This window comes from Gymnoscopelus braueri (genome assembly GCF_963280865.1).
Source record: "Gymnoscopelus braueri genome assembly, chromosome: 10".
In the NCBI taxonomy this organism is placed as follows: Eukaryota; Metazoa; Chordata; class Actinopteri; order Myctophiformes; family Myctophidae; genus Gymnoscopelus; species Gymnoscopelus braueri.
In genome coordinates this window covers 37,672,147-37,688,434 of record NC_137611.1, presented here as the reverse complement: position 1 = coordinate 37,688,434, position 16,288 = coordinate 37,672,147, and the positions used below count along the sequence as shown (strand labels likewise).

Sequence of the window (16,288 nt, the reverse complement as noted above, 5' to 3'; positions counted from 1 at the left end):
AAGAAAAGATTTAAACACTGCGGTATGCTTTGGAAAATGTTCTGCAGCAATGTCATGTACACATGACTTATAGTCAATGGATTAACCATGCAGTAACAATTGTATGTTCCATTAAATAGCAGTTTATATGTAGTATCTAATGTTGTGGTGGTTATACAGTGAACATACAGTGAGTTATAACTAAAGATTGGCTTTAAAAGATAATCATGAATCTCAATTTGCAAGCTTTTTCTCAGCTTTAACTCAGCTCAGCGTGTTCAATGTGACCTCTGAATGCAGACAAAATACATTATCAAGAACACTGGAGACTTTTCTACAGTAGTTTCTGCATGTTTGACTCTTTGGCACCTTTTCACTTTTTTTTACAAACCTCCAGATTTTGTTTGATCACCAGAGTGCTCAATACCGAAGAGTTGAATACCACTGCCCGTAGCATACTTTATAAACATGGGTGCCTTCTTAATTATATGCAAGGTTATTAATAACCATATACATCACATAATGTCAATCTATAATTAATCTAGACTCCCTACCCTATAATCCATAATTAATCTAGACCCCTTCACTCAGTTACCCACAAGCATGCATGTTTTCACACTGCTTAAAGTTGGGAAGGGTGGTCGAGTGAAGGGCGAGAAGGTGGGAATTTATTTACATAACAAATATTGTAAGAAAGTCAAACAAAACAAAACAAAAGTAGGATTATATTAACTCACTTTTCACAAATAAAATATGCATACGCAAACATGCGATAAATGAAATGATGATTAATTTAGTGTTTATAAAATGTGGTTATTGGAGGCCAATTGTGCCATAAGACACACACATACCGGTATCTAAATACCCCATAAGCCCCTGTCTTTGACTCAGCACACAAAACAATGGACCCGTTTCGTCCTTTGTTTTTCTCACCAGGCCGCTCTGAACAGTATAGTTGTGTAATTATTGATTTAGAGACTACTAATCTTATTACGCACTACAAGCACACACCGCTTCGATAGCATGCAGCTTCCTCTCCACTCCAAGCAGCTCCTATGTTCCACCACCTCATGCATTTTATGATCTCATGAATGCTAGAATCTGTTATTTATCACCAGATGTGCACCAGGCACCTATTTTTAAGACACGACAACATTCCGCCCTCTCTGCCATATACATTTCACGGCTGTTACATATTTCATTGGTTTAAAGAAGGTATAAATAGATGGAACAGGCTTAGGGGGATAAAAGCTATTTTTAAAAGATCGGTAACCAGGCGTGAATGAGATCCTAGATTGTTTTTTTCTTTCTCCACCCCTCCCACACTCGTAGCTTGTCGAGTTTGGCCATTAGCTAGCAAAGTCGCACATTCATCAGCGGGGGTTATTCGCTGTGTGAAATTTGAATTACTCAGCTTAGTAAAGATTACACTCACTTTGCTGTATAACATGCCCTACATGCTTTACATGTTAAACAAATGCTCTCCTCTTTTCCTGACCACATCGTCCCCGTAGCATTCGCCACCAGCTTCGGTGTCAAAGCCGTCATGAAAACGTCGGTCCTTCTCACCTGGGAAGTGCCGGAGAACTACAAGTCCCAAGTGCCTTTCAAGGTAAGTGCTAATGGGAATCAGGGGGAAAGCTATGCCTAGCGCCACCTGCTGGTCATGTTTCCATTCATCTCCCAGGTGACAAATTAGTTACCCCGCATAGATAATTTATAAACTGCAAGATTGGTTTAATAAACCATTGGAAAAAAATATATTTTACCTTCAGCAGCCTCACAAGTAATTACATTAAATAGTGGAAGATTATTTTTAATTGGTAATAATATCCTTGTCATGCACTCTTTGTTATATATTATATCAAATTAACAAAGGAGCTTGAGCTTTTCTCACTGGTCTGTGAAAACAACCATTGGAAGAGGGGGTGGAGGTTTTCCTCCCCATTTGTATTTGAGTCAAATTTCAAGACTATTCATTTTGTGAGACTGTGAATAATGTGTGCAATAATGTGTCAAAATGATATTAGATCTATTCCCACCTCATGGTAATGGGCCACATATACTGCAGTGTGAAAAGATACGAGGTGTGGCTGCCTCCCTAAAGGCCGTACAGTATATTACTAAGAGCATCTTTGTGTGTGTGCGCACACCCATTAGTCTGTGTGAGAGAAGGATGGTGAGAATGAGAGGTTGCATATCTATGTTGCGTGTGTGTGTGTGTGTGTGTGTGTGTGTGTGTGTGTGTGTGTGTGTGTGTGTGTGTGTGTGTGTGTGTGTGTGTGTGTGTGTGTGTGTGTGTGTGTGTGTGTGTGTGTGTGTGTATTCTGCGTAAAGCTGTAACACTGCATGCGTCTCTCTCCCCACAGATCTTGTACAACCAGCAGAGTGTGGAGGTGCAGGGGAACCTGAAGAGGAAGCTCATCACGCGGCTGCAGCCTGACACTAACTACTCCTTTGTCCTGATGAGCCGGGGCAACAGCGCTGGGGGCCTCCAGCAGCAGGTACTGGACCACCTTTCACATCATTACAGTAGCCTTTCACCTGACCTGATCACATGGTACAGGTACCCAGTGACATGACACATAGAGCTGAGTAATAGAAAACGTTGTTTCTTTTATCCAGGTGGAGTTAAGAACTAAAGTCCTGTTAAAAAGCTTGTAGATCAGTTTTTTATTTTTTGTATTCTTTGAAATAAATGACATGCCTATAATGACATGCCCAAAGTGCCGCGCTATGAGCTTGTAGATCTGCTATTTTTGAAAAATCGTGAAAATGATTTTTTAATATTTTTTTCCGAAAAACTGTTAGGATTTAGAAATGTTTTAGAAGCGGCCTCAGGTCTTAATGGGTTGAAAGACTTTTCTGACTTTCCTTTCCATCCTAGGTGTCCATCCGCACCGCCCCAGACCTGCTCAAGACCAAGCCTGTGCTCTACAGCCAACAACAGACCCAGAGCAACAAGCTGACTATCGACCTGCCCAAAGTCCAGACCAACGCGCAAGTCAGGTCAGTACTGAGTCCATGTTAGAATACCTTAGACAGGTAAAGCAGTATAAATCCCTGGTTCTCAACGTGGGGTCCAGGGTCTACATTGTCAGATTGTAAGTTATTATTTGGCTGGGGGGGGGGGGTGAGAGTGCATAACACCATTTACAGTAAATGATCCTGATGCAGCAAAAGACCCCCCCATCTGCTATTACTACACTGCACAATCCAGTGAATCAATTTAACTAAATTCTTTACACTCTCAGAGTTAAATTGACACGCAAGGATTTTGCACTGTCGCCAGTTAAAATTAATGGTAAGGGCTATTTGCAGATACTGTTTGATCTGTTCTGAAGTCAGCACTTCAGCAGTCAGCCCAGGGCCCGCTTCCCAATGGAACTTAAGTACTGGGGTTATTTTTGTCCTGACTCTGGAACAGTATTTTTTCCCCCTTTTTAATACAAATCCTACAACGAATTTGGGAAAAGTTCAACCCACGAAGTGCTAAGGTTTGATTTAAATGCAGCCGAGTCAGTCACGACACAGTCCAGTTCTTTTCCTGGCAGGTTGACAGCCTTGAACTCAGGTAACTAACAACGCTGCAGCACAGCACACTGAGCACAGCAATAACGACACGCGCTGACCTGAGGTCTGTCCCACTGCTAACCACATTTCAACACTTGAAACTTTTTGCTCTCATCCAACTCTGTGACATGAAGGCTGATGATTATAGCAACTTTTCTTTCTTTTTTTTTTGTTGCGTGTGTGGTTCAAATTTCTCAAAGAGCAGAATTGCACCTGACCCCGACAGGTGGACTCTGTCTGGACCTGGCTTATCATCTGAAACACACACACACACACACACACACACACACACACACACACACACACACACACACACACACACACACACACACACACACACACACACACACACACACACACACACATACAGCTCCATCAGTCTTGGAGGATGTAAGGGAGAGTTGCGGCTGAGCGGGGAGAGAGCAGAGCCCTGATTGGTAAAAAGATTACTAGACTGTCAGGGATCCAGCTCAGATTGACACGTGAAGGGTGCAGGTGGTTGGGGGGGTGGGGTTGAGTAGGCCTGAGGGAGAGATCTTGTTATACTTGTCTTCTACCATCTCCGACACTTGACTGACCGTTGAATCACGGAGTTAGAGCCACGGGAGAAGGGGGGGGGGGAGTATTTTCTCCACAAGTGATTTCGGAAGTCAGCAGGAGAGGAAAAAACTTAAAATTGGTAGAGAGAGAGAGTAAATCTTACAGACAACAAACAGGGGGCGGACACACAAACAGCGCACACGCACATTCACACACATACTGTACACACACACACACACACACACACGCACACACAACACACAGAGTTATCACAGAGTGCGTTCTATTAACCTACAGGAATCCTATGGGGCTGTGTATTTGATGAAGGCTTGTCTCAGTGGGATAGGCTGTTTGTTCCGGAGTGAAGCGGCAGATGTTCTTAGTGATTAGCCATTAATTGGAGAAAGCAGTGCCAATCTGCCAGCGTTCGACCTTGTGTCAGAACCTCCTTGTATCACCAACGAAGTTTTGAATTCCAGCCCAACCGAGCGGCTCTCACACACACACACAGCAAGATTATGTTGTGCTTAATATCTTTACTGTGTTGTTAATGCTGTACACTTGGCCCATCTTCCTTCTGGGCGGTGTCCAGAGATTCAGCTCCCGTGTGTGTTAAGTGAGATCTCTGTTTGCCTTGGCAGGTGGTACTACATCGTGGTGGTGCCCATGTCGACGTCTGCGCGCCGATGGGAGAACCCGGACGAGATGGACCTAGATGAGGTGAGAGACGGCTGACAAGCAGTTCCGTGGCTAGGACGTAGCATAACTAGGATAGGAAGTCTAGTAGAGGCCCTAGGAGGGGTCCACGCGTACCCTCTTATTTTTTTTCCTAGTTTAGATTTTTGGCATCCATAGGACCTCTAATATAGGGATTTTGATGATCCCAAGAAAAAAAGTGGTCCAAAGTGAGTTTTTTTCAATGTTTTATTACCCCTATGAGACCTGCAGGATTGCTGGCTGAAACGCCAGCGAGACTGTCTTTCGGAGACTGTGGCACGCTCAAATTTAGACGTAGCCCAAAGATAGCGATACCATTTGATTCTAGACAACCTCAGGTTTCCAATGGGACCAACCTTGTCATGCTACCTTGTCGGGAAGGGGGCTAAATACCTAAGGATTCAAAGTTAGACAACATTTTGTCGAGGGAAAAACGTCCATCACTGTTTTCCAAATGGTCCCCTGAGCTGTCACCTTGATATAAGTGAATTGAAATGGGTTACATGTATACCTACAAGCCTCCCCTGTACATAAATGCCACATTTATGCCAATCTCATGCAGTTTTGGGACCAGGTTACAAATATGTAATTGCCGCCTATTGTAAAAGGGAGACCACTTTACTGTATCTATAGCTGCATGAGACCACTCTACTGTATCTATAGCTGTATGAGACCACTCTACTGTATCTATAGCTGTATGAGACCACTGTACTGTATCTATAGCTGTATGAGACCACTGTACTGTATCTATAGCTGTATGAGACCACTGTACTGCATCTATAGCTGTATGAGACCACTGTACTGCATCTATAGCTGTATGAGACCACTTTATTGTATCTATAGCTGTATGAGACCACTGTACTGTATCTATAGCTGAATGAGACCACTGTACTGTATCTATAGCTGCATGCATGAGACCACTGTATCTATAGCTGCATGAGACCACTGTACTGTATCTATAGCTGCATGAGACCACTGTACTGTATCTATAGCTGCATGAGACCACTGTCTGCATCTATATCCCACTATACTGAATCTAAACCGCTGTACTGCATATATAGATTACTTTACTCCATCTATAGACCACATACATTGACCACTGTACTGTATCTCTATAGACCACTATACTGCATCTCAACTCAACACAACTCAATGGGGGGGGCGGGGGGGTCCACAGATGCACTACAGTGGTCTACAGATGTGTCTATAGAAGCACTAGAGGAGTCTACAGGTGCACTAGAGTGGTCTACAAATGCATACAGTGGTATACAGATCACGCCAGTGGTCTACAGATGCACTAGAGTGGGCTACAGATGCACTAGAGTGGTCTACAGGTGCAATAGAGTGGTCTACAGGTGCACTAGAGTGGACTAGGGAGGCACTAGAGTGGTCTACAGATGCACTAGAGTGGTCTACAGATGCAATAGAGTGGTCTACAGGTGCACTAGAGTGGGCTAGAGAGGGACTAGAGTGGGCTAGAGAGGCACTAGAGTGGGCTAGAGAGGCACTAGAGTGGGCTAGGGAGGCACTAGAGTGGTCTACAGATGCAATAGAGTGGTCTACAGGTGCACTAGAGTGGGCTAGAGAGGCACTAGAGTGGGCTAGAGAGGCACTAGAGTGGTCTACAGATGCACTAGAGTGGGCTAGAGAGGCACTAGAGTGGGCTAGAGAGGCACTAGAGTGGGCTAGAGAGGCACTAGAGTGGGCTAGAGAGGCACTAGAGTGGTCTACAGGTACACTAGAGTGGGCTAGAGAGGCACTAGAGTGGTCTACAGATGCAATAGAGTGGTCTACAGGTACACTAGAGTGGGCTAGAGAGGCACTAGAGTGGTCTACAGATGCACTAGAGTGGGCTAGAGTGGGCTACAGGTGCACTAGAGTGGTCTACAGGTGCAATAGAGTGGTCTACAGGTGCACTAGAGTGGTCTACAGATGCACTAGAGTGGTCTACAGGTGCAATAGAGTGGTCTACAGATGCACTAGAGTAGTCTACAGGTGCACTAGAGTGGTCTACAGGTGCAGTAGAGTGGTCTACAGATGCACTGCAGTGGTCTACAGATCACGCCAGTGGTCTACAGATGCACTAGAGTGGGCTCGAGAGGCACTAGAGTGGTCTACAGATGCAATAGAGTGGTCTACAGGTGCACTAGAGTGGGCTAGAGAGGCACTGGAGTGGTCTACAGATGCAATAGAGTGGGCTACAAATGCACTACAATGGTCTACATACCACGACAGGGGTCTACAGATGCACTAGAGTGGTCTATAGATACAGTACAGCATTCTATAGATACAGTAGGTAGTCTATAGATGTAGTACAGTGGTCTCATATAGCTATAGATACAGTGCAGTGGTCTATATATATACACAGTACAGTGGTATATAGATGCAGTACAGTGGTTTATAGATTCAGTACAGTGATCTATAGATGCAGTACATGATCTCATGCAGCTATAGATGCAGTGGTCTCATATAGAAAGAGATGCAGTACAGTGGTCTAGATACAGTACAGTGGTCTCATGCATGCAGCTATAGATACAGTACAGTGGTCTCATACAGCTATAGGTGCAGTGGTCTCATACAGCTATAGATACAGTACAGTGGTCTCATACAGCTATAGATACAGTACAGTGGTCTCATACAGCTATAGATGCAGTACAGTGGTCTCATACAGCTATAGATACAGTACAGTGGTCTCATACAGCTATAGATACAGTACAGTGGTCTCATACAGCTATAGATACAGTAGAGTGGTCTCATACAGCTATAGATACAGTACAGTGGTCTCATACAGCTATAGATACAGTACAGTGGTCTCATACAGCTATAGATACAGTAAAGTGGTCTCCTTTTTACAATAGGCGGAAATTACATATTTGTACTGCATGCAATAAACTGCATGATTCTTGCCCAAAACTGCATGAGATTGGCATACATGTGGCATTTATGTACAGGGGAGGCTTGTAGGTATACATGTAACCCATTTCAATTCACTTATATCAAGGTGACAGCTCAGGGTACCATTTGGAAAACAGTGATGGCCGTTTTTCCCTCGACAAAATGTTGTCTAACTTTGAATCCTTAGGTATTTAGCCCCCTTCCCGACAAGGTAGCATGACAAGGTTGGTCCCATTGGAAACCTGAGGTTGTCTAGAATCAAATGGTATCGCTATCTTTGGGCTACGTCTAAATTTGAGCGTGCCACAGTCTCCGAAAGACAGTCTCGCTGGCATTTCAGCCAGCAATCCTGCAGGTCTCATAGGGGTAATAAAACATTGAAAAAAACACACTTTGGACCACTTTTTTTCTTGGGATCATCAAAATCCCTATATTAGAGGTCCTATGGATGCCAAAAATCTAAACTAGAAAAAAAAATAAGAGGGTACGCGTGGACCCCTCCTAGGGCCTCTACTAGTCACCTGTCGCTGGTTAACTTGGGTCCAGAGAGTGGGGCTGGATAGAACTTACTCAGTCAGGAGTGGAGAGTTATCCTACTTGGACGGCCATGGCCTGCATGCTCTGCCCGTCTGGGGATTTCAAAGTCTTTATGTGAAGGTAGCCTTGGATCATATCTAGCCTGCCGTGTTAATAATTCATCTATAATTGTATATTCTAGCTTAGTTTCAAAACAGTCATGAAATGTAAACATGCTGTCTCATCTGATTTCATATAGAATGGCAACAATAGATACGCACATAAATGTTTTAATATACTGTAGAAGGCAAAAACTGCAAGATAATGGTGCAGCCCCACTTCAAAAAGCCTGGTGAACTCTGAGATTGTGGATGCATAGAATATTATGACTTTACCTTCTGTAACATCATATATTAACTGCTTCTGTTCCATCCCCTTTTCCCATAGTCATTTTTAGTCTTTTTCTTTTAGTATTGGCGCACTCCAAACAAAAGTTGCACATAAAGAATTCAAACGCTGATAAAAATGTATGACTGTTTTATTATTCCATTGAACAAAGCCTGCCTGTGTCCGCCGGAGGGGAACTGCGGCTAAATGACGTGCCTAAATATTAATAGCATCATTTTTAAGTAAAAGTGTGAGGCTTGGATCATTGTTTGGGGGCTCCCAGTAGAAATAAGAGCGGAGACCGAGCTGAGAGAAGAGACGCGAGACTCCCTGAATCATTAAATGCAGAAGCAGGGCAGTGTCTCCTCCCACCAACATAATGATTTAATAAAGCTACAGTAAGGAGCGATGTGCAAGACACCATTTGACGGAGAGAACAAAATGCATATGAAACCACAGACAATGCTGCGCTGCTGGAGGCTGCTGTTCATTTATTTAACAGGCCTGTTACTCGCAGGGCTCAGAATGAGAGTTGCTGGAGTAATCACCAACTGTGTTCACACTGTATTGTTTGAGGACATCAAACTGCATCATTGAGCCAAAAAATATTAATATAGAAAGTATTGTCTTTTTATGGAGGCATAGTAGTACAAACAAGATTTCCATGGGTAGCAGGTAGCAGGTGTTAATGTTCGGGACAGGACTAGAGTCTATCCCGTAAAACGAAAGGTCGCATTTCAATCAACAGCTGTTCCCATCAAAGCGAGATCACGTAAGAGTGTGATTTATATGTACGGAAAATGTAGAAACACCCCAACCCCCAGGAAATTGTGGGGGGGGGGGAAGCAAATAATCACCCTGACACACACTGACACCCACCAGAGAGCAGTCCATCAGAATGCTCTGAGGCGGTTAGTGCTAGATTGGATGGGCCAGAGGGAGGGGAGTGCTTGTTTTGTTTCACTCTCAACTGAATAAAGAATGGTTTTACATGCATGACTTTTTTACATCATTTGAAAACAAGACATCAGCGAGGCCCTGAGGCGAGCCACTGGATGACCTCGTGTGTCCTGCACATATGCAGGACATTGAATGAAACATAACGAGCAGCCCCCGAACTTGACACCACCAGATTCCTCCATCCTTAATTGTTGGATGGAGGAATCTCCTTTTAAACACGATTTGGAACAAGAGAGACCTGCTTGATGAGAAGTTAGATACTTGCAAAGGTGAAAACGCAGAGAGCATTAATCAGGAACAGGGACAGAAGTCGTGAGCTAGATTGTGTTTTCAAAAACATTATAACAAAGTGTTAACATTTTGTGTAAATTACTAACTAAAATTTAAAAAATGCAATTTAATTAGTCAATAAATAGTCAAAGATTACCAGGTCTCGTTAACCACTGGATGAATGTTTACATTTTGACTTGCGACTATTGCCCTGACCTTTGCCCTCTGGGCCCTCCTCTCCCACAGCTGATGGAGTCGACCGAGGGCCTCATCCTGAGGCGGAGGCGTAGACGTCAGCTGGACTCAGCCAAGCCCTACATTGCGGCCAAGCTGGCCTCCCTGCCTGCAACCTTCACCCTGGGAGACGAGAAGAGGTACAACGGATTCTACAACAAGCCACTGCAGCACCAGCAGTACCTCTGCTTTGTCCTGGCCGCACTCAAGGAGCAGGAACAGGACACCAACGACAAACATGTAAGATACTCAGTACATGTACAAACAAACACACACACACACACACACACACACACACACACACACACACACACACACACACACACACACACACACACATACACACAAACAACTTTTTTCTAGTTGGTGTCATTTCACTTTTTGCACTTTTTTGGTTGATTTCATTAATTGAGTTGTCAGGTGAAATGGCGGTGATTAGATTTGAATTACTATATTTAGTCATTTACTGTAGATTGTTAATTAGTTGATTCAAGGATTTAAAATGTTCAGCTAGGGTGAATTTAAAGCAAACTGTCTCCCAATCCTGTTATGTGCACTGTGTATGGAAATCAATAACCTTTACATCTTGCAAATTACGCTGGTTCAACTTTATCATGCGCGCTCAGCCTCCAACGACTCAGTCCCTTCGCCCCTGTCAAAAATTACGACATCTCTTCTTGAAAAGGCCAAGCCAAATTGCCGCCGTTGTTGTCTTTTACTACCCCCCACCCCCACCCCAACCCTCCGAACATCACTCCCCGTAAAAGTCAGTGCCAGCGTCGAGCTCACGTCCACCCCTCTTATCGTTCGGGACAGTAAGATTCCTGACTCACGCCACTATTCTAGAGACAGTGCCGGGTCTCTTTACAGCTCAGAATACTATAGTGCCAGCTGTCCAAGTTGAAGCCCTGTTACGCTTGTCAAAGAAGCAGGCCTAACACGGAGGGGCTCTTGGCCCTCTGTCTTGGGTCAGCCTGGAGGAAACCTCACTGCAGGAAGCAGTGAGAGGCAACGATTGCTCTGGGCCCTTCCAGTGCCCACCCCATGCATATTCAGTAGTGGCTAAAGCCTTAGCCAACCTATGCCGCCTGTCCAAAAACTCCAATGACAGAATCCCGTTGCTGCTCCTCTCGCCTGTCTCTCTTTCTCGCTCTCTCACTCTTTCTGTCATGTAATTTATTGTTCCTATACCTCTCTTTTCCCATTTATCTCCTCCTCTTACTGCTTCTCACCTTTGACTCTCCTGCTTTTTTTTTTTTTTTTTTTACTTCTATCCTTTCTCTACCTCTCTCTCTGCCTCTCTTTCTCTCTCTCTCTGTCTCTTTCTGTCCCTATTCCTTGCCTTCTGCCCCACCATGGCGAGTGCAGGCGGGATTGATTAGTGCGACTGAGAGTTAAGGGGGAGACTAAGGTCTGGCCATAGGGCCCACGGGAGCCCATAAAGCGGGCCCTGATTCCCATGAAACGTAGCCTTTAAGTGTCCCTAAAGCCTCTCCATTAATCCCCCCCCCCTCCCTTTTTTGCTCTGAGATGAGAGGAATGGGTTGCAGTGGACAAGGGAAAATGGAGTTGTTCAAGCCTCATGCACTTGACTTCAAAGGATGCTTAAAATCGTCATTGCTGCTCCATGCTTTCTGCCTTGGCTTATGCACGGGGATATACAATATAAACTGTGTGTGTGTGTATGTGTATATATATATATATATATATATATATATATATATATATATATATATGTATATATATGTATATACACATGTGTATGTGACTATGTGTATGTATATATATATATATATATATATATATATATATATATATATATATATATATATATATACACACACACACACACACACACACACACACACACACACACACACACACACACACACACACACAGAGTATAACAGGCTGATCAATCAGGCTTCACATAAGAGATAGGATCAGAGCTGGTCTGCTGAGGTGGACGTTATAGGAGGTAAGTCTATTGATCGCAATGACAGTCTCACACACACACACACACACACACACACATTGCTTTTAACTTCACTCCTTGGGAAACGTTAATACCACGGTAAGGCTTATGAGATTTTTTGATTTATTTTCAACACAATGATCATGAAAGTCTTTTTAGGTTTAATTTTGATTTACTTCTACAAAACCCAAACCTGGGGTGGAAGGTAAAAGAAACATTTGTAGATTAAGGCATCAAGCTCTCTGCTTACATAGAGCAAACGTACATACAGTAGGTTTGCATCCTTGGGTGCTGTTGGTGTTTATAACTCTGAGGCCTAATTTATGCTCCATGATACGACAGTGTTGCGTGCCGAACATAGCAGACCTACAAGCTCAGAACATTCCACCTCTACCGCCATGGACAGGAAACTAAACAACCTGTAGGAGTCACTAGTGCAACGACATTGGTAGCCCTCCCCAACTGGCTTAACGCCTATGAACAAGGCCAATAGTTTTTTCCGGGCGCCTGGTCAAGTTAGGACTTACCAGCGCAACCCAGTAGTGTAACACACTAATGACAGCAGGCATTAGCGTTAAGTTACACATTTTGGTAGGCAAGAACACCCCTCACAATTCCCTTTGCTTTGTTATGCGTGATGCTGGCGTAAGGCATGTACCCAGCCTCAAGATGGCCCTCAATCAGTAAAGATTGTACTCCATGCACTACTATAGTAAATAATGTCTTTGTTTTACTATGCTGCATCTCATCTCATCTCAAGTCCCACACCGCCCCTCTTCCTCATCCAAAGCCCGGCATAGATCAAACAGGACCACCTCGCTGTTTAGTAAGACCTCACGGACTGTCCGGCAATATATATATATATCGACAGCCAATAATCAGTCTGTGTAGGGTTCAGTGGGGAGAAGAGGATGAGGAAGGAGGGAAGGAAGCAAGGGATAATAAAGGAGAGAATGAGAGAGGAGGAGAGCGTGTGTGTGCCTTCATGTCTCCCCTTCCAACACCCGAGGCATATAAACAAGCCGAGGGAAGTGTGAAATGGGATGAGAGAGGCCGGGTGTGTATAAACAGTATCATTTAAAATGATAAAAGAGAGAAGGGAGTGAGGGATAGAGCGAGGGATGAAATGTTGTGTGATGTGTGTCAGAGAGGAAGCGGTGGAGACAGTCGTGGATTTGAGGGAGAAGAAAAAGATAGAGGGGGCGGGGCACTTTTTCTCACCTCCCTTCCGTTGCTCTGATGCCGAGATGAAACGCAGAATGCATGGAAGGCTACTGTGGCACGCTAATGTGCCGCCTCTCCCTTTTATGGGCAGTGTTTCACTTGTCATTTTATTTATTTATTTACGCCGAGCGTTTGTATTCCACACACTCGCAAACACAAATCGGCTGTAATAACAACAAAATTCAAAGGCTTCAGTCATCGTCCTCTGTCCAAACAATTTTTGACAAGATAACCACTGAGTTTTGACACTGTGTAAGCGAGCGATGATGTCTAACGCAGAAAGTTTGGTGAAATGGTGGGGGAAGTCAGGTTAGTACACTGGTTCTCAACGTGGATCTTGAACCCAGCTAAATGATTGAACCAAAGGGACCCTTACAGGTCTGTAACACTGAGGATTTTACAGTGTAAATTGGGTTCGCATAGATTTTTTTTTTAAAATCACATTATACTGGGGGTCGTTGAATTTAAAAAGGTTGATAATCATTGGCGTTAGAGGAGAGAGGGAGAAAGGGAGGGAGAGTTGAGTAAGACAGGGAGAGACAGACAGAGGTAGAGAAGAGTTGAGTTGTTATTAACTGTTTGTGTGCCTCTGCCTGTAGTGATGCCTCCAGGTATGTGAGGGCACTTTGTGTTCAGGCAGAGTGAGATACGGCTTTTGCCTGGTGGAGGGAGGGAGGAACGGACGGAGGAAGGGGAAAAAGCAGAGGGGGGGGTATGAGGGATGATGGACAGAGAGGAGAAGAGGGCATAGGGCAGCTGGCAAGATTAGCTAGTCCCTGCAGCCACATAGCATTACAGATAAAATGAAGGCATGCTTTCTCGCATTTTATTTCCCATTTCTCTCACTCACTCTCTCTCTCTGTACTCTGTACTCTGTACTCTTTTCTTTCCATCACTCTACCTTTTTTTCTATTTTGTATTCTCATTGTCTTAGCTTTTTATCATTTCAGTTCTCTCTCTCTCTCTCCTCTCCCTCCCTTTCTGGTGTGCTTCCTCCTCCCTCTCATTTTCAACTGTGGCTCTTTGGCTTCCCCTGGGAGGCGGGAAGAGAGAGAACAAGAGAGAGAGAAACCGGGAGAACTCCAGACACATAATGTGTGTGTTACGTTGTTTATTTATGTTTATTCATTTATTAGTTTTTTGCTTGTCTGCCTGACGCCCCTGCGGCTAATTTGTTCTCTTTTTTTTTTGGAAAGGCGTGAGCATGCAGGGTCGACGGCAAGGCAAAACAAGCGCGCCTGTAGTAGTCATCACCGGTCCCTGAGGCTCAGTCAGGAGACAGCAGCACAATGGACTGGTTGGCTAGCTAAAAAAGCATATAGTAGTATATGCTATATATACATATACTCTGTATTTAACCAGGACACTCGGCATTCAGATCTTTTTTGTTTTTCAGGGCCAAGGTAGACGGCAGCATAATTAAAAACACAGTTACAGACAGAAAAACAAACAGAATTTAAATAATTCATATTTCAAAACAGGTTTCTAAGAGTCCATACAGCCAAAGGCCAGGTAAAACAGACTATCCACCACTAGTGTACAAACACTGATCTCTCTCTCTCTCTCTCTCTCACTCTCACTCTCACTCTCACTCAATCAAGTCAAGTCAGTATGCTTTATTAGCATGGAAGAGACATAAACCATGAGATCAAAGTAAAAAAAAAGACGCGCTATCATGTAAAGGTATCTTTCTCTCTCTCTCGTTCCCATGCCTCTGTATCTCTCGCCCCCGCAATCCCCTGAGCTTTGTTCCCACTGACTCCCTCACTCGTGCTCTCTGGCGCCCCGTCTCAAACAAACACTTAAGAGAAGATTGCACGCTCCCTCGCTGTGGATGTGACTCAGGCAAACGCACGCTCACGAAGGCAAGGGGGAAAGGAGCATGTCTCAGAGAGCAAAACAAAATGACACGCACATTCAGTACACACAAAAATGCTTGTTTACAATGTTTTTGAACACACCCAGTACAGTACAGTACATATTGTACACCACACACGTTCTCTCACTTGCAGTAGACACACACAAATACTCATTCCCAATGCTGTGTGTTTCTAGTTCCCTCCCTCTCATTATTATTCTGTCAAAACCGCATGCATCAAACAGCAGCATTCACACAAATACTCATAAAGCTCACAAACGTGTACAGCATACGCTTGCACAGCATACACTTGTTTTCATGTCTTTGATTCCAGCTCACTTTATTAAACACACACTCACAAATTTGTGTTCATGTCCCTCTGTCTCGACGCATCAGTAACGTTAATACTCACACACTTACTCTGCCTCCCGTGGTCTTGTCATCGCGTCAAACACACACACGGAAATACTGGTTTTGCGATGGGTTTACAAGCAAGTTCACACTTTTTATATTTGTGTGTCTTGTGTCAATACCAAGCCCCTCGCTCACAAAACTCTAGCTCACAAACGCTCTGTCACACGCAAATCCACACAAACACTCATTTGGAACGTTCCAACTTTCCAACGTATTCCCTTGAATACACTGCCTTTCTCTGTACTCTGTACACACACACACACACACACACACACACACACACACGCACACACACACACACACGCACACGCACACGCACACACACACACACCCACACATTGTTTTATTGCTCTCCATTGTCATTCAGGCAACTGTGAGGGTGGAGCTCTGTGACCGAGCTTTTATCAGATTTTGGGGGCCGTTCAAATGGATGATCCCAGAAGTTGCCGTGACCAAGGGAGAGACAGGGCAAGAGAGAGCGAGAGAGAGAGAACACACTATTTTCTTTTCTTTCCTGTCTTTTCTTCTGGCTCTCCTCCTCCTCCTCTTCTTTTTTCTGTCCTCGATCCCTTCATCGCTTTTTCCACAGAGCACAGCTGCAGTCATTTGTCACACTGAAAAGAAAGAAGAAAGAATTTCTTTTTTTTCCCAGGATTCCCTGCAGCGTCGTATCCTGGGCCCTTTTTCTTTTTTAAGCCTTCTCCTAAGAAACAGGAAGTTTTCGCGGTGTCATCACATCAACGGCG

General features: G+C 44.1%; 1 protein-coding gene across 4 annotated transcripts in view; it reads left to right on the top strand.

Annotated features, from left to right (window-relative positions):
• The window catches only part of ptprfb (protein tyrosine phosphatase receptor type Fb), a 195,314-nt gene that overhangs the window by 141,836 nt on the left and 37,190 nt on the right, over window positions 1-16,288 (top strand). For all 4 annotated transcript variants that reach the window (XM_080440620.1, XM_080440621.1, XM_080440622.1 and 1 more), the window contains 5 exons: window positions 1,494-1,591; window positions 2,349-2,483; window positions 2,867-2,988; window positions 4,734-4,812; window positions 10,084-10,311. In XM_080440620.1, coding sequence (XP_080296746.1) covers window positions 1,494-1,591; window positions 2,349-2,483; window positions 2,867-2,988; window positions 4,734-4,812; window positions 10,084-10,311 — 662 coding nt within the window. The remainder of the gene's footprint in view (window positions 1-1,493; window positions 1,592-2,348; window positions 2,484-2,866; window positions 2,989-4,733; window positions 4,813-10,083; window positions 10,312-16,288) is intronic.